The 18448-nt window shown below is 34.1% G+C and overlaps 2 protein-coding genes across 3 annotated transcripts; one reads left to right on the forward strand and one right to left on the reverse strand.

The window, feature by feature from the left end:
* Window positions 1–783: 783 nt before the first annotated feature.
* LOC129873845 (protein argonaute 2-like) lies at window positions 784–6296 on the forward strand. The gene is made up of 3 exons (XM_055949036.1): window positions 784–1994; window positions 2695–3850; window positions 4509–6296. The coding sequence occupies exons 1-3, from the start codon at window positions 1286–1288 to the stop codon at window positions 5941–5943; spliced, it is 3300 nt and encodes a 1099-aa protein (XP_055805011.1). The 5' UTR covers window positions 784–1285; the 3' UTR covers window positions 5944–6296.
* Window positions 6297–7092: 796 nt separating this feature from the next.
* Window positions 7093–11367, reverse strand: LOC129873223 (putative E3 ubiquitin-protein ligase LIN). Of its 2 annotated transcripts, none has more exons than XM_055948270.1 (7): window positions 10071–11367; window positions 9824–9965; window positions 8754–9730; window positions 8520–8667; window positions 8153–8404; window positions 7758–8073; window positions 7093–7589 (listed from the first exon to the last, which is right to left on the reverse strand). In XM_055948270.1, exons 1-7 carry the CDS (start codon window positions 11114–11116, stop codon window positions 7450–7452), a joined length of 3021 nt encoding a protein of 1006 aa, XP_055804245.1. In that variant the 5' UTR covers window positions 11117–11367; the 3' UTR covers window positions 7093–7449. The 2 variants fall into 2 exon arrangements, with proteins under 2 accessions (XP_055804245.1, XP_055804246.1); XM_055948271.1 differs by having other exon boundaries at window positions 7094–7589; window positions 7758–8067; window positions 10071–11363.
* Window positions 11368–18448: the final 7081 nt, after the last annotated feature.

Genomic DNA, 18448 nt, shown 5'->3' on the forward strand with positions numbered 1-18448 from the left:
ATAAAAAAAATTAATGAAATATTAATTGTTAAACCATTTAATTAACCCATATATGTCAAATTATACTCCATACTGGATGACAATAAAGTTAAAAAAAATAAATAAAATCTAAGTATGTAATATATCCGGTATAAAAGGGTCAAAACACAAATCTTTTTAATTTATTAAAAATTAAATTTGCTTAGCAAAAGAATAAAAAAGGATTAAAATCTTAATTTAGCAATAACTTAGGGATCCCAAGTGCAATTATCCCTTTTTATTACGCTGCAATGGTTCTTCCTCTTTTAGGTGTTCTTATTCCATTTAACATTAGTCCATATTTGATAAACACCAATTATCTAAAATGATTTTAGTAAACTCTCTTATGTCGTAATTTCATTATAAAACAAATTTCCCACTTAAATTGTATTATTAATAATAATAATAAAAAATAGACATCAAATCTAATTCAAACATTTGATTAAAATAAATAAATAAAAATTTTAAATAGGTATATTTTGAAATTTATAAATAAGAAATGAATACCGAAATACATCGTGCTGGTGTATTCCAACAAAGTCATACTACCTGAGTATTTATTTTAATTATTCTAACACTCTTTGGATGATCGCTATATATTGTTTTGTAGTGTATTATTATATTGTATTGTTTTAATTTACGTAATGTTGCATAATAATAATTTAAATAATAAATCAATAAAAAAGTAAGATACGAAATAAAATTATTAGAAATATATAAAGTATAAAATAAAATAGAAGAACAATACGATCATACTAAACGTAATTAGATTTTTCGATAGTACTTAACAATAAATTTAAATGAGACGACGAAGGAATGGATAATTCATGATATTTTGTCCACTATTGTTTATATGTAGGATTCTTTTTCCGTTCCAGGTTCAACAGTCACTGACAAGTTCAGTACGTCGTAATCGTATTTCTTCACCAATAACCACCTTTTCCTTGGCCACTGATCCAGATTAAATACCAAAACTACCCTCAACCCCAAAAGATTGGAAGACAAGAAACACAATAATATTTTGTCGTCATCTTCTTATTTATTTAACAAATATTATAGGATTAAAAGGTCAATTGCATGCATGAATTTTATCGTCTCACTTTTCCAAATTCCTTTTTCGTCATTTAGCGTCTACGATATAGAGTCTTTCTGTCTTTTTATTTTAGCGCCTCCCTCAATTTTTCATCATCATTCTCAACACAAAAAATTAGAAGAATTTACAGTTGCTAGTTTTCTTTCTCTCTTAGCTTACTCAAGTTAGCAGCAAATGGACCGTGGAAAGTACCAACGTGGTGGAGGTTACCGTGGTCGAGGTCGTGGTCGTGGTTACTACGAACAGGGACAAGGCCAAGGCCGTGGTGAGCCTCAGATGGGTTCATCTTCCTGTAACCAACCACCATTTCAGTCTCCACAGCAATGGGGGAACCAGCCAAGGCCATTGGATCCGGACAATCAGAACTATCCAGTTAGTCAGAGTCCGGGTCGTGGTGGTACTCTGGTCAGCCAACCTGGTCGTGGTACTGCTTCGCCACGGCCACAACAGCAACAGGGTACTGACGACCCAAGCACTGCTTGGCCAACGCTAGCAAAGGCTGCACAGCAACAGGGTAGTGACGTTGCAAGCACTGCTTGGCCAGCGCTACCACAGAAAAAGAGCAGTAGCGTTCCGAGTACTGTTTGGTCCCGTCCACCTTTGCAACACGGCAGTGGCGGCGGCGTTGGTACTTCTCTGCAGCAACATGGTGGTGGAAACGAGCAACAGCAGGTTAGTAGCGGTGGAGTTGGTACTGTTTCGGCTCGGCCATCACTACCGCAGCAGCCACAGAAACAGGGTAGTGGCGGCGGAGTTAGTAATGTTTGGCTCCGGCCACCGTCGCTGCTACATGGTGGTGGAAACAAGCAGAAGCAGGTTAGTAGTGGCGGAGTTGGTACTGTTTCGGCACGGCCACCACCACTGCAGCAGCCACGGAAACAGGGTAATTTTCTGTGAGTTAGACGTTTTGATAGTCATGATAATTGATAGCTTTAAACCTCTGTTATGTCTATATCTGAAGCTGTAAGTATTGTTTGATTTAACATTGAACTGAATATTTTTTATCAAAGAAAAAAAGAAATTAAAGTTGTTTTCAGAGGTAAAATATGTTGAACTAGCGTGTAACCTCTTTGGTTAAAAGTTGAAATTCATTGGTTTCTGTATATTATCTATTTTTGTTTTGTTTTTGGTTTAAAATAAATAATTTCCACCTGCAAGTTTCTTCTTATGAAGCAGACCTGTATTTTCTTTTCCCTCTTTAGAACCTTGATATCTTGCTATCTCTGCTTTCATGTAGAAAACTAAACTATTTTTAGTGATGGTACTTGATTGTTGTGGATTTGGCTTTGTTCTTCAGCTACATTGGTCATCCTGTTTTAAATAACTACTCATCAGTTTTTGTGTGACTAAAGCCTTTGTGTGTGTGTGTGTGTGTGAGAACCAACAGAAGTTAGAAATCCATTGGTTGTGAAGGTTTGACTTTAAGATTCTTTATCAGATGGAAATGATTGTTCTTTGTAGCTCACTAGTTTTCTGCAAATAACATTTTATGTTATAATTGATTCTTTCTTACATGGTATGTTCTTTCATTTTATGTCTGCACAAGTACAAAATTTTAAAATGCACTGTATTTGTGTGGGCAGATGTTCCAGTTCTTCTGGGGACCCTGAATACTACGGATCCAGAAAGTTCCGAGAATAAACGTGTGCCAAAGCCACGACCTGATGCTGGAAACAAGTCTGGCCAGTCAATTAGGCTGTTCGCTAATCACTTTCATGTTACATTTAATCCCGAGACTATCATAATGCATTATGATGTGGATGTTCAAGAGAAGGTTGATGGGAATCGAACTGGAAAGACGGTAACAGACAAGTCTGATCTCCGTAGGATAAGAGAAAAGTTGTGTAAGGATATGCCTGAGGAATTTCCCATAGATAAAACTGCATATGACGGTATGAAGAGCATTTTCAGTGCTGTTCCACTTCCTAATAAGTGTTTCACCGTGAACTGCTCTGATGACGGGCGCTCGTATGACTTTACCATCAAGTTTGCTACTGAATTAAATCTTGGCAACCTGAACGAGTATTTGGGTGGGAACTTCTTGGGTAATCCTAGTAATATACTACAAGGAATGGAGTTGGTTATGAAAGAAAATCCTAAAAGGTGCAGGATTTCTGTAGGTCGTTGTTTCTACTCTAATGTGCCTTACGAAGACTTTGGTCTCGGGGTTGCTGCACATACAGGTTTTCAGCAGAGCCTAAAGCCTACATCTGAAGGGCTTGCGTTGTGCTTAGATTACTCAGTCTTGGCACTCCCGAACCCAATTCCAGTGGTGAAGTTTCTGGAGTTGTTTTTTGGAGTACCTCTCAAAGAAATTTTCAGGAGTAAAAGGCAAGCTGCAACTGATGTATTGACTGGTTTGAAAGTCAGAGTAAATCATCGTCGTAACAAGCAGAAGTTTGTTATTAAGACTCTAACTCGAGACAAGACTAGTGAACTTACTTTTCATTTTGAAGATACAGAAGGCCACAAAAGGAAGGTTCATCTTGTTGACTACTTCAGGGAAAAATATCAGGTGGAGATTGAGCTCGAGGATATTCCTTCATTAGATATTGGAAAAGGTAAAAAGAAAAACTATGTCCCGATGGAATTCTGTGAATTGGTTAGGGAACAACGGTTTCCTACGGATCGTTTGGATATGAATACATCCCGGGTTTTGAGGAAGAAATCACTACCTGATCCCCCAGAGAGAAGGGAGACAATACGTAACATGGTACTGGCTCAAGATGGACCGTGCGGGTATGTGAATTCCTTAAATTTCTTTTGTATCTTGTGTTTTCTTCTGAGATTTTGATGCTTCCTCTTGAAGTTCTTCTTGGCGGTCAGTTTATGGATTCTCGAGAAGAGAGGAGCCGTGGTGGTCCCCCGGATCCCATGAATGAATAGAAAGTTGGATCTTGGATCTCATCCGAATCACCCAATGGCGCTTTCGGGGAGAACAAAGAGAAGTTCAGCTTTCATTCCCCAAACTGTTAAAAAACAAAAATTATCTTTTTGTTTTTTGTTTTTCATTAGCTCTCCGCGGGAGGGATACAATTTAGATATATGCCAAGGTTTCGGACAAAAAGAAAATAAAATTTTGATCTTCTATGGGTTGTATTCTTGTTTCATTATATATACATATCATAATGTAAAGGTGGATATTGATACACTTGTGTTAAAAACTATAATCAGAAACTTGTGATTATGTTAATCTATGTTTCGCTCGTGTTTAGTTATTTCATTTGTAATCTTCTGTCTGGGTTTCTTTACTTGCTTAGACATGTCATAAATTATTGAGTTTGAATCGTTAATTTATTCAATGCCATCATGAACTTATAGATGATATACTGATAAATGTAATTAGCATCTTTGTTACAATATTTTTTTCTTTCTAATTTTCACTTGATTATTGCAGGGCTATCACCCGTAATTTTGAGATTGAAGTTGATGATGACATGATCAGTATTACGGGTCGTATTCTTCCTGTCCCTGTTTTGAAGATAGGCGGTCAACGTCCACTTTATATCAATAATAAAGAAAAATGCCAGTGGAACCTTGTTGGGAAATATGTGGCGGAAGGCAAAGCGCTTCAACGATGGGCTTTGATAGATTTTACCCCCTCTAGATCCAACTTAAGTCTACAAGTTGATCAATTTGTTAACGGATTGATAGATCGGTGCAGAAATTTGGGTATGAAGAGTGAAGGACCTGTCGTAATACGTTCCAGTGGTATGAATGTACTCTCTGACGTTGATAAGGTTGAAGAACTCCTCAAAGATGTGGTTGATGAAGCTCGCCAGAAAAACAAGGGTAAACTTCAAATGATAGTTTGTGTTATGGAATCAAAGCACAATGGGTACAAATATCTTAAATGGGTCTCTGAGACAAAAATTGGCATTGTAACCCAGTGTTGCTTGTCTTCTAATGCCAACAAGAGACAGGATCAATTTTTTAGTAACCTCTGTATGAAGATTAACGCAAAACTTGGAGGCAGCAATATGGAACTTATGGAAAGTCTCCCTAATTTCACAAGTGTGGACAATGTCATGTTCATTGGAGCTGATGTTAATCATCCTGGTGCCAGGAATGATGACAAATGTCCATCCATAGCAGCTGTTGTTGCCACCATCAACTGGCCAGCTGCTAATAGATATGCCGCTAGAGTTCGTCCTCAGGACCACAGGACTGAGAAGATTCTAAACTTTGGACAAATGTGTAAAGACCTAGTTGATACTTATGCTCGACTCAACTCGGTTAAACCAAACAGAATTGTTGTTTTCCGTGATGGTGTGAGTGAGAGTCAGTTTGATATGGTACTCAACCAAGAGTTGTCTGATTTGGCGAACACTATATATGAGAGTCACTATCGACCAGCAATCACTCTTGTTGTGGCTCAGAAGAGACACCATACACGACTATTTCCTGCAGTCGGCAGTGGAAATGTGCTTCCGGGTACTGTTGTGGATACAAAAATTGTTCATCCATCTGATTTTGACTTCTATCTTTGCAGCCACTATGGACAGTTGGGTACTAGCAAGCCAACTCACTATCATGTTCTATGGGATGAGAATGGTTTCACTTCTGACAGCTTACAAACGCTTATATACCACATGTGCTTCACTTTTGCGCGATGCACTAAACCTGTTTCACTTGTTCCACCAGTTTACTATGCAGACCTTGTTGCCTACAGGGGAAGGATGTTCCAAGAGGTGCTTATGGAGATGAACTCTCCTAGGTCTACAACTTCATCCAATGCAGCTTCGTCGTCGTCATCTTCTTCACGTGCCTCATTTGAACAAAAATTTTATGATCTGCACTCTGATTTGCGGAACATAATGTTTTTTGTTTAATAACAGACCCGTCAGCTTTTTGATCTCCTTCATTCCCACACTGGGGAGGAGATGCCCATTTCCAAACGCATTTGAGCCTCCTTTCTGTCGGACCTAGCAAAGGAGTTTGTGCGTGAATCTAATGGGATTTCATGCTTCTTTTATTGCCTCCCTGTCTTTTATTTTCTAGAGAGTGAGTTTGTCCAGTCATATCTTAATGGTATGACGTTTGATTATGTTTTATTTACTCTAAGCGTCTCTGGAGGCCACTGTCAAGTATATCTGAACTGTTTGTCTGCTTAAATTGTGTGATGTTTTCTATTATGTATTGTGAGACAAAAGTTGAATTTCGTTTAATGTATTTGTTTGAACTACTTGTTGTCTCTATATTCAATGTGGTTTGCGTTCTCTCTCTTCATGTTTTTTCCTAATGGGCAAAATAGACTTGAGTGACCAATGACCACCCAGTGGTTGGCCTTTTATAGTAGCATCTTCAAATTCTAAAATGGAGATTAGAAAGGCTGTACACGCGTATGGTTCTCGTGCGTATTTAACTATTAAATGAGATTTCGAACAATTTGGAACTAATTCAGAGGATACATAATTATAATACAGAAAATTTACAGCATAAATATTGACAGAAGATATTTACAGCATAGTAGTAGCTCATCCCACTTTTGCCAAAATAGAAGGATATTTCTATGAAAGGATGTAAAGAAGATCAAATTGATACTCCCTTCATTCCATATTAAGTGAATTTTTGAGGGATTTTTCATTGTTCAAAATAATTGAATTGTTCAAAATTCAAGATAGATATTTGAGACTTTTTCCATATTTGCCCTTTCATTTATTGAAGTTTTATATTTTTTAGGAGATAAATCACACTACTTGCAAGTTGTATTTATGATTTTATAAAGGGCAATAGTGAAAAGTATGGTTCAAATTATGTTTTTGAATGTTTTTCTTAACATGTGTGCATTGCCTCACAAATTCACTTAATATGAAATGGAGGGAGTATTTGATAAGACTGAGCCTTGAATCATATGTTTTGTATCGAAGCCAGTTCAATATACTTATTTACTTTTAGTTTCATGGATTCAGTTCTTACTGATCTATGCTCTTTATTAAAATTTTGAACAAGAAAAACAAACTGAACTGTGCTAAAGACTCTCAAGGAACAGAGTTCAATGTTTTCTCCCCATATAATCTTGAAATTCTCACTTTACAATGTTGTTTTCAAGTTTAGCAACAAATGTTATTCAGACATAGTAATTGCTGCTATTGTATATTGAACAATTAGAGGCATTATCTGTGTCCATAGTCTTTGGCAAAACTCACTTTGCAATCGACTGAAGTTATGAATTCCTCAAGAAAGAAGAAGAAGAAGATGGTGTACCGGGGTTGAGAAATAGCCTCACTTATTACTAAAATTATCTCCAAGAAGGGCTAATATATAGACATCCTGTGCTTAGCTTCATGGACATGTACAAGGTAGAATGACTAAGGTAATGAAGAAAAAACAAATTGTTAAGGTACATTAAGCTGCTGATGCCTTGAGCTGCTTGAAATAATTGAAATAAGCTCCTTTGATGTCCATGTTACTTCTGAGAGTTTATGCAGATCACTTATGAGCTCTTTATCCAATGGAGACAATTTCGCCAAATAATCTGAAAAAAATAATAGACCAAAACTTGTGAAAAAAGTTCAAAATGTGCGATGTTTTTGTGATTAGTTTGATTAGGTATTATGTAAGTAACAATTTAACTTTTCTCTAATGGTAGAGCATACAGTTTTATCAAGGCTAAGCTAAAGTATAAGCTTGCAAAATCCCATACCTGAACTGTTTGCCAGTTTGAGTAATGAAAGTGAAGCAAGAACTCTTTCCTCTATAGCATTATTGCACTTCAATAACTTCATCAGCTCGGGGATCAGCTCCGAATTTACTAAAGACTGAACTCCTTTATCCTCAATGAAACAGAAAAAATTGCTCATCCAGGTGACAGTAACTAGGCTTGCTCTTCCTAAACAGGGAATTCCATTGGCTATTGAATCAACAAGACCAGATAACAGCCTCTTGTTTCCACTGTTAAGCAACACTATTGCTGTTTTCCTTTGCCAATTTCTTGTAGCCTCCTCCTCTTCATTCTGAAACTTAGGTGAAGGAGTAGGTGAATTCGAGTTCTGGTTGAAGTTCAACAGGAAAAAAAGGGTCATGAGAAGGGGAATTTACCAGGTTTGTGTAACTGTTAAGGATGAAGTTTTTGCCAAGATATGAATCCCCAGCGTTTTTTTCATAGCCTGCTTCTTTTAACAGACATTGCTCCACTACTGGTTCTCCAGCATAGGAAAAACAACTCCCTAGTATAAGTAGAGCTCTGGCTGATTGTACTTGGACTTTTTCATTGAATACTTGACAATCCAAGGCTTTTATTATTTCTTCTATTACTTCTTCTCTATACACACTGCACTCGTTCGGATCTCCCTGCAGCATGACTGCAGCTAAATGAGGATTTCTTTTTGTGAATGCGAGGATTTTCTCTTTTCCTCTTCCGAGTTATTCTCTGAATCGAAAAAGACTATAATGAAAACGGACTTACCAAAAGATCAAGCTGTAACAATATGGTAGAGATAATGGGGCGTTCTTCTCGTTGAGCTCTTTGGAGATAGAGCAGCAAAATGTGCAAGGTGTTCACCATTCCCCATCCACTTAGCAGTCCGCTTAAGAATTCTATTCTTTGAATTTGCCTGTTGTTTCATGCAAAATTACTTGTTCATTTAGATGCAAGAAAAAGAAGAAGATTGCATAAGAGAGCTAAACAAGAAATTCTTACTTATCGATGCAGAGAAGCTCCGTGAGAAATGCAAAAACATGTCCTCGAGCGTTTTGCTCGTTCTGAAGCAATAAAAGGGGGAGAAGACAATCTTTATTCAAGTTCTTGGCCAGGTAATGCCTGCAGCTTCCATCAGATTGAACACAATAGTACATGACAGAAGCCACTTTACTCTTTTCTGAGACATCTCCTGTTTCAGCTCTTCTGAGCAACAAGCTCAATCCCCCTAGCGAAATGACTAGCCTACAATTTTCAAAATTCTTGTCTTCATCAAAACCAGTAAAAAGTTGATCAAGCAAGTAATATGCTGCCTCTTGAGGACTACGTTGAACTGTGAATAACGTCTGCAACTGATCTGCGAATTCCAAAACTCGAAGTACTAAAGGAATCCACTCAATTGATATCATCTGTTTGGCCTTTGGCCTCACTAGGTAAAGCAGAATTGCGGCCTTAAGAAACAGGCTGCTACTTCTCAATAGTCTCAAGAAGATATCAAGCTGTGAATCTGAATTCAGAATGATTTGCCCATTCGTCTCTTTCCTAGTGACTAGTTCTGCTAAGATTGAGATGGCTAGTTCCAAGATCTCATCATCTTCGGATGCAAACAAAACATTCATTATTCCTTTGATCACTGGAGTTGTAGACAATCTTTTTACAGTCTCGGGATCTCCATGAGAATCAAGCCAAGATTTTGCCACCAAACGGATGGCCAGTTCACATTCACTTAAGCTATGTGAGGAGCAAATCACGAAGATAGCTCTACTTAGATCATTTGAAACAGAAAGAATGACTTTTTCATCCTTTCTGATGGAAACACTGCCAATCTTACTGTTTCCTTCTCTCAAGCACTCCACAGGCTCACTTTGACAACTGAAAAACGGGAAGCGGTCTGAATTTTTATGAGTATGATCCCATTGATCATGTTTTGGGGTTCTGTTATTTTGACTCGATGATCTTCGATGAACCATTGTTTTTTCCTGTCAAAGTCAAGAATTTACATAGAATCCTCATCGTATACACTTTCAAGAATCAACAAAAGGTAATATATAAAGGATTCTAAGTTCACTCACTGGAGTATAATTGGCTTGCTTAAAGTCATCTCCAATGGCTGAAATCTTCTCTTTTTCTTCCTCCTCTTCATAGTCCCAAATTCCATTTCTTGCAGCATCCATAGATTTCCTCTCCGTAGTTGAGCCAAAAACAGCACGATATCTTCAGGATAACCAAAACAATTCAAGCTCAAAACTATCCTAGGAAGCGTAGTACAAAAAAAAAATAGTTCTACCATGAGTTGTAGTTCAAAATATGCAAACTTACAGTGAGTTGTTCTTGACGGTGGAATTGGAAGTGAGAGAATCCATAGAGCGTCTTCTTGAAGTCGAATATCCTACTTTAGAAGGCAAAGGCACAGAAGGAACAGAAGGGGCTTGGGCACCAACCTTGAGCCATTGTTTATAGTAAAGAGCAAACTTTGTTGTACCAATATCTATGTGGTCATTATAAAGCTTGTTTAAGCCTTTCATCTGCTTCTCCTTGCCAGCATAATTCGAACTCGATAAAACTTCCAGTTCTTGTGTATGCCAAATCTTGAGATGAAGAAGGTGAGGAAGAAACAAATGCTCCCAAAGCTCAGGAAGCAAGTGTGTCCGAGCAAGATATGGCGAATCAACAAACACCTGAAGCAGATGCCTAGCTGCAATTCTATCATTTTTTTCAAGCTTGTAGACGATAGATAAGTAGAGCTGTGCACAAGCAGAGAGATTGGAATTGGGAATTCCACAAGTTGAGGCATTTCCAGAGTTATTGGAATTCAAAGATGCCACAATTGTCAATAGCCTAATAGAGTATTGCAATGACTTAACTTTAATTTCCCTTTTAGTATCATCAATACTATCAACTAATCTCTCTATACTCTCAATAGCTAATTCTATATCAGCAAAAATTCCATCATCCGAACGATTCTTCTTTATCGAAAAACAATCATAACATTTCTCCTTAATAGCTTCGCGAAAATCTTTATCCCTCGAATATTGTCCTACAAAGCCACTAAGTATAGAAATGACAGCTCTAATAGCAATTTCATCAATAGCAGGTTCATCTCTTCTTGGAATATTGCCTTCAACATGAGTATGAGTGGACTTAACGTTGGATTTTTGTGAAGAATGAACTGAAGAAGTAGTATTTCGGGATTTGTTCTTGGAGAAATCCAAGGATGATCTTCTGCCATGACAAATGTAGATAGGCAGAGCAATATTGTTCGAGTCTTCTCTGCCTTTGAACTTGACTTTTCTATGAGTTCTTGCAGGTGTTTTTTTAGTATTTTCGAAACCTTCATCAGCTAGCAATTCTTGAAGAGAAGCCATAGGAATAAAAAAAGATGATTTTGGATTGTGAACAAATGGTGCAGTGACATTCTTTCTTAAACTTTACAAGATAAACAGAGAGAGAGAGAGAGAAAGAAGATTAGGAGTGGTTGATAAAAGCCACAGAAATGAAGACAAGAATCAATGGGCTGGTTTTCCAATAACTATGTTAACTTCTACTAGGCACTAGCAGTTACAGTCCTTGTGTAAAAATCACTTCTTTTTTCCCCAAACAACACGACACCAACATGCTTCGTTAGAAAGAAAAAAAGAGGAAAAGATTGGCCCCCTCAAATTAGCTACTCCCGTCATTTCAATTTCTCCGTCCTACTTTGTTTTCGATCAGTTTAAAAAAGAAACGTTTTTTCTTTTTTATCAACTCCTTCATTTTTATGACATATTTAAAATTATAAGATTAAAAAATATTTTAATATATTTAATATATTTTTAATTTAAAATCACAAAATTCATAATTTTTTTATATTTTCTTAAATTTTGTGTCAAATAAAAATAAGATAAGTAAATTAAAATAAAGAGAGTATAATTTGGTTGATAAAAATGAAGGGGAGTATTATTTAGCGGATAAAAGTAAAGGTCAAAGAACATTTTTAGGTGATGACACTAATTTTATAAATAAACAGTTAGATAAGATATTGTTGTTTTTTATAAAAGTGGTAAAACTAATAATATACCATTAGTAAAAGGTGTTGATAAACACTTTTTTATATTAAAATGACTTACATGCCTTTAAAATAATTAAAGAAAATATAAATTTAAAAGTATTTTTACATAACTAATAAATGAAAGCAATAGAAAGAAGACATAAATAAAAGTTAGTATATTTAATTTGGACATTATAAAAGATATAACGAATAAATTAGTAAACTATTTAATAAATTAAAAGTGTTTATAAACTGAAAAATCATAATACTCTTATGAATGCGACCAACTTTTAACTTTTTGCTATTTTATTATCAAACATATAAATAATTTTTTTTTAAAATGGTAGTACTTATAAATTATTTTAATCAACTTGTAAAAGCACACGTCAGTTAAAACTTATAAGCTTAACTAAGAATTCGGTGCCTCTCTTGTAATGATATCGAATCAAATGTAGAATTAGACTAATTTTATTCTACCTTAAATGTCCACTTTCAAAAAACTAATCCCACCGTTCCATTTTAATTGTCATGATTTTTTTTCTTCCATTCCATTTTAGTTATCATGATTTCTTTTTTGCTATGAACTTTAACTAACATTTTAAGATAAATTTTTTTATCATATTGATATGAAAAAAATGTAACTTATAATACTTTTTATATAGTTTTTGAATATCTAATTTTTTTTCTTTATAATATTGAGTTAAAATAATATAATTTAACTTTAAAAATTAGTCAAATTGACTTTCGAAAAATGCCATAATAATTAAAATGGGACGGAAGAAATATTATGATACATCGATTTACTAAATATATATATTTTTTAAAAGGAGAGATAATAATAACCTTTATGATAAGCAACTTCTTTAGTGTAATAAGATATAATTTCCATGGAAAGGATGAACACACTTGATCTGAAAAAAGGTAAACAAGGGATGTGTAAGTTAAAAATGTGGTTGGAAAATTTGGAGTTATGGATAAAAAACATATATTAGGTTCATTAAAAATAAAAAGGCATAGATGTGATTCCTCAAAGTATGAGACAAAAAAACAGCTTGTTTTGAAGCTGAGAGAGCACATGAGCTGCATTGTTCCATGCGGGGTCCTCTTCAAAGTTCAATTATGCCTCAACTAGTCATTCTTTCTATAAATATTGCAAAATTATAAAGGGCAAATAAGAGAAGAAAAATATATATATCATCAAAAAATTATTAGTTTTAAAAGGGTAAACTTTGGGACCATTTTATAGAATGTCTGCCTGAAAATGCTGACTGCTTTAGTTTAATGAATCCCTTACCTCATCAGGAGTCAAAGTCAGAAATTTTAATTTATAAATTTTGAATTACAATTTATTTGCTTACTGAAATTTAAAAATTACAAAAAAATAAACTAAAATTATTGAATTTTATCGATTTCATAATCAAAACTACAGTGATTCAACTCTAAGTTCCGCCGAATCCGTAATCAAAGACATTTCCTTTTTTGGGACTTGGCCATTGAATGATTGATAACTTTTTGAGTTGCAGAACGCTGAAATTTAGAGAGTTCAATTTCTTGCGGTATACAATTATTGAAAATTGCAGTAAAATGTTCACATGGATCTTCTATGAGTATTTCTTTTTCATTTTCATTTTCTTATTACTTTCTCCGTCCAGCAATATTTATTCATTATTAATTTTACATAATTTTAAAAGAACTATAAATAGAAGAATAATTTTATTACTATCTTCGTCCTATATTAGATGGACACTTGAAGATTTTATCATTTTGCCCTTTATTTATATCAATACAATATATATAGAATATAGAAATAACTAGTATTGAGAATTGTTTATATTCAAAAGGCCATATTAACTGTAGGGGTAAAATAAATAAATAAAATTAATTCTATCTTGATTTAGTAAATGATCAAGCAATATGAGACAAACATTTTTAGTAAGATGTCCATCTAATATGGGACGGAGGCAGTATATCATCCTTTAAATATAAGATATATAATGTCTTGGAAAATGTAATAGAGAAATACTACCTCCGTCCCATATTAAATTGGCATCTTACTAAAAATGTTTGTTTCATATTACTTGATCACTTACTAAATCAAGATAGAATTAATTAAAAAAAATTATTTTACCCCTACAATTAATATGGCCTTTTGAGTGTAAATAATTCCCAATACTTGTTATTTCTATACTCTATGTATATGACATTGATATAAACAAATGACAAAATGGTAAAGTCTTTCAATGTATTAATGATTTCTTACTTACCGTATAAAATTGGAAGTGCCCATTTAATATGGGACGGAGGTAGTAACTATTAATTAAGGATAAGGATAAATTAGAAACAAAGTTAAAATTATCTCTTGGTTTCATAAATTAAACAAGTATTATTGAACATTTTTTCTTAGTATAGTGGACAAGTAAAAATGTACGAAGGGAATATATATTTTTCACCATGGAAAGGGGAATGGGAAGAATAAAAAACAATGAGAATCAAACTCATATGTTTTATGTAAATATAATACTCCCTCCGGGCTCCGGCTCATTTTATGGGGCACCTTGGTATATTATTTAAGAAAATTTTTTTAAAAACAATTATGGTCTAAAATTATACATAGATATTTGTGAGATTGAAAATCATTTTATTAAGTGTAAAACAAAAATTTTCAGTTAAATTATTTTATTTATAGTAAAGTGGCATTCTATTTGGGACGGACTAAAAATGAAAGTGTGTCACGTAAAATGTGACAGAGAGAATAGTAATATTTTACTCCCTTCAGTCCAAAATAAGTGTTATCTTAATGATAAAAATAATAATAAATTATCTCAAAATAAGTGTCACATTAGAAATTCAAGTTAAAAATTAGTATGTTCTTTCTACAATATCCTTATACTCCATCTTTTTAGTAGTGTTCAATTTTTAAGAGACATTTTATTAAATAAAGGAATTAAGTAAACCACATATTGTATTTATTAACTTTTAAATGAACGTGATTTTTGCTAAAATAATACTTATATTAAAATGGAGGAATATCAATATCATTACACTATAAGCTTTGGTGGCACGGTGTATATGGTAGGTGGATGAGGAGGGGAAAATATTTATTTCATGAAATTAAAAGGAAAACATAAAGCAAATAAAAAATGATAAGTTCTAGGAGATAGATGAAGCATAGACTATGTAAACCTTTTACCTTGAACCATCTAATCTTGAAGTCTTTTATATTAAGATTAAGATAATACTAGGAGTGTTATTTGTTGTCATTTGAAGATATTTGACTAAGAACTTCAATTGTGATGAAAATGACTGCTTTTGTTAGTGCTTAGTTGGGTATTATATTATATATCTGAAAAGTTCAAGATGTCATTTTAGATTATGCTGGAAAATAACTTGTCATGAAATAAGGTGGGAAATAACCTAGGCTTAGTTTTTGTGACAAGAGTAGATATACTTTATTTTATCAATTCGACAATTGCTCTAACGATTAATGCTATGAGATATTTATTTTTTCTATAATGTATATATAAACACTTTATGATAAAAAAACACTATTAGAAACAAAAAATTTTCCTGCCGCAAATCAGTGAGAAATTTATTTTATAGATCGAACATGATTATTCCACTCATGATTTTCTATCGAACCAGCTCACTGAAAAAATGCATGGAGTGAAATATTGAGAAACTTCTTATTTTTCTTGTATGAAAATATTAGTGTTTTTTATTTTCTTATTAATTTAATTAAATTATCCGTGAGAATAGTAATTTTTTAGTAGTGAATACTTTATTCCATATTAGTTGAATTTCTAAGGTAATGCACATATTAAGAAAATCATTCAAAGACAAAATTTGAACTATACTTTCCACTATTGCTTTTTGTAAAATCATAAATATAACTCTTTAAGTAGTGTGATTTATCTCCTATAAAATATAAAATTTCAATAAATGAAAGGGCAAATATGGAAAAAGTTTCAAACATCCATCTTGAACTTTGAACAATTCAATTATTTTGAAAAATGAAAAATCTCCTAAAAATTCAACTAATATGGAATAGAGGGAATAATATTGAACCAATGGTAGTAAAAACAATGAATAAATAGATTGAAAGGATATAAGGACATAGGTCGTGTAAATTGATCAATTGTTCATTCAACAAAAGAAAGAATGTGAAACTCTTCTCCTCCACTGATGTTAATGTTCATGTGCCTTATTTGACATCTTGTTGTTTTGGTCCACTGTCTTTTATCTTTCATTCTCATCCTTTTCAATAATGCTTACTCATACGAATAAAATACAAATTAATAATCGACACTATGGTCACAACTTTAATAAATGAAAAATCGTATGGATCGCAAAGTCGAAAACACAAAATTATGCCAGTTAAGCTGGATCTAAATTGTCGTCTGAGTTTTGTCAAAAGATATTCAAATGGATGGTTTTAGGAAAGAAAATTATTGGATGGAGGTGATTAGGCAGGGCATGATGCAGTTTCAGTTTATCGTGGACATGACGTTAGATAAGAGGGTGTGTAGGACGTGGATTAGGATAGAAAATTAGTAGGTGACAATGTGTTGCCTTGTTGTTCGTTCATACTAGTAGTCATAGTATATATTGCTATAATCTCTACTTGAGAAATTAAACATACTAATTAGCTATCAATTAAAAGAATTGAATCGAATGAAAAGAGATTGAACTCTATAATCTCTACTTGAGAAAATCCAAGAGATATTCAATTGAAGACATTCAAGGGTTCTTCCCAAGGACCCAATTTAAGATCGTGACCGGACACTAAAGGGGAGAGTCCCAAAGCAAGTCTTATCAGAATTCTACTGAAAATCGGACAGAGTTTATCCTGTTTTTGAGCCTATCCAAAAAATTTCTGTCTCCAAAATTCACAACACAACCAACAAAATCTTTAAATTAAAGAACCATATCCATCGACAATTTAATTGCCACACAATAATGCCAATTCATCTTCAAATACGAAAGAAGTCTGAAAACTAGTCACATAACTATAATACGAAAGAATACTCATGACTCTAATAAAGAAAATGACAAATAGAGCGAACTCTAAGAGTTTTAAAAGAAAAGGACATAAAAATTAAGTAAGCTTGATGTCTTCGCGAACAAGTGCGGGGCTTGCTATGGGTTTTCTACTCGTTAACTCTAAGTAATGAAATCCTCGCCAATGCCATCTGTATTCTCTGTAAAAGTATTTATCGGGGAGTGAGATGCTAGCTCAGTGAGTAGTAACACTTAACCACAAATATTTTAATGAGCGACAAGTCAGAAAACATGCAATATGATAATCAAAATGATGAAGTAAATGGTCTTTCAGAAATGATAACAATATTCAATCTTATTTGTCTCATGTAAGCAATATCAAAGTAAACAACTAGTAATAAGATCAGAAAACACTTTCATATCAAATCTCATATTTGGGAGATTTTCATGAATGAATCATGTAATTAGTGTGGCTTTCTTTCTTTTAGAAATAACCAATAACACTGGACCCCTCATGAAGGAGTCAAATATTCATATCAGTAGATCCTTACTCGAGGGATATCGATAATGGTATGCTAGTTTTACCTTCCCACTAGCAAGGGCTATATCGGTAATCTGTATATACAAGATGCACCAATTCTAACAAACTGTCACGCCCCGGGAGGGTACCCTAGACGTAACCGGCACTCAGAAACCATTTCTGGCTCCCAAGCAAACCACATAGCCTGATCACACATCCGTTCATTCATTCGATCAGCGGAAGACAAAAGAATAAAGAGAATATTCAGTGGGCAACTCAAACCTCAGTCTAACTCAAAGAATAAAGGCCATGGGCCAACAAATTCAACTCTAATATTTGTCATTATAAATAGTTTGACAAGAATAACTCGATCGACTCATCACTATCTAGTCTATGAAGCCTCTATCACTACTATCTAATTGGTGTCAATGACATGTTCATGGCTACCTCAAATCAAAATGAAAAGGGCTAACTCGATGCAAGAATACACAGACGGTGTCCTCCGAATGTAGGGGAGGACTCACCAACACGCTGAGTGCAAATAGATCCCCAATGATGCTCCTATTGACGATCTCTCAAACCTGTCTCTGCATCATGAAACGATGCAGGCCAAATGGCGTCAGTACGTGGAATGTACTGGTATGTAAAATGGCAGAATGAAACATACCTCAAGGAAGAATAGCAGCGGTCCAAATATCTCAAATTGAAAAGATAAGAGAGACTCAACAAGGCGTCATAAGTCTAAAGTAATAATACATTTTTAGACAAAGATCAATCATATACCATACAGTCCAATCCAATCATACACAATACAGTACAATCAAATCATTTACAATTCGACCCCTTTCAATCATGTACAATCTGATTATATACACTCAACTCAACAATTAACTCAATAATCAAATCCAATCTAGTCACATACCATTCCATTCATTCCAATCACAATTCATCTACTCCAATCCAACCGTATACAATCTACTCAACATTCAACTCAACAATCAGCTCAAAGGACTCAACTCAGTAAATATGCAAATTAAATTATGCAACGTTTTACAATTCAATTCAAAGGACTCAACTCAATAAATATGTAACAACTCACTCAAGTGTCCTAAGTCTAACAAGAAATAGTGTAGACCGGACTAACTCATAAGC

Source organism: Solanum dulcamara, chromosome 11 (assembly GCF_947179165.1).
Source record: "Solanum dulcamara chromosome 11, daSolDulc1.2, whole genome shotgun sequence".
NCBI lineage: Eukaryota > Viridiplantae > Streptophyta > Magnoliopsida > Solanales > Solanaceae > Solanum > Solanum dulcamara.

What these genes read in the sequence shown, in the direction of transcription:
- LOC129873845 (XM_055949036.1), top strand. Translation starts at nt 1,286, where the DNA reads ATGGACCGTGGAAAGTACCAACGTGGTGGAGGTTACCGTGGTCGAGGT. An exon ending in GCAGCAGCCACGGAAACAGG is followed by an intron (nt 1,995 to 2,694) that starts GTAATTTTCTGT and finishes TTGTGTGGGCAG; the next exon opens with ATGTTCCAGTTCTTCTGGGG. An exon ending in GCTCAAGATGGACCGTGCGG is followed by an intron (nt 3,851 to 4,508) that starts GTATGTGAATTC and finishes TGATTATTGCAG; the next exon opens with GGCTATCACCCGTAATTTTG.
- LOC129873223 (XM_055948270.1), bottom strand. Translation starts at nt 11,116, where the DNA reads ATGGCTTCTCTTCAAGAATTGCTAGCTGATGAAGGTTTCGAAAATACT. An exon ending in AGCAAGCCAATTATACTCCA is followed by an intron (nt 9,731 to 9,823) that starts GTGAGTGAACTT and finishes TGACTTTGACAG; the next exon opens with GAAAAAACAATGGTTCATCG. An exon ending in CAAACTGGCAAACAGTTCAG is followed by an intron (nt 7,590 to 7,757) that starts GTATGGGATTTT and finishes TATTTTTTTCAG; the next exon opens with ATTATTTGGCGAAATTGTCT.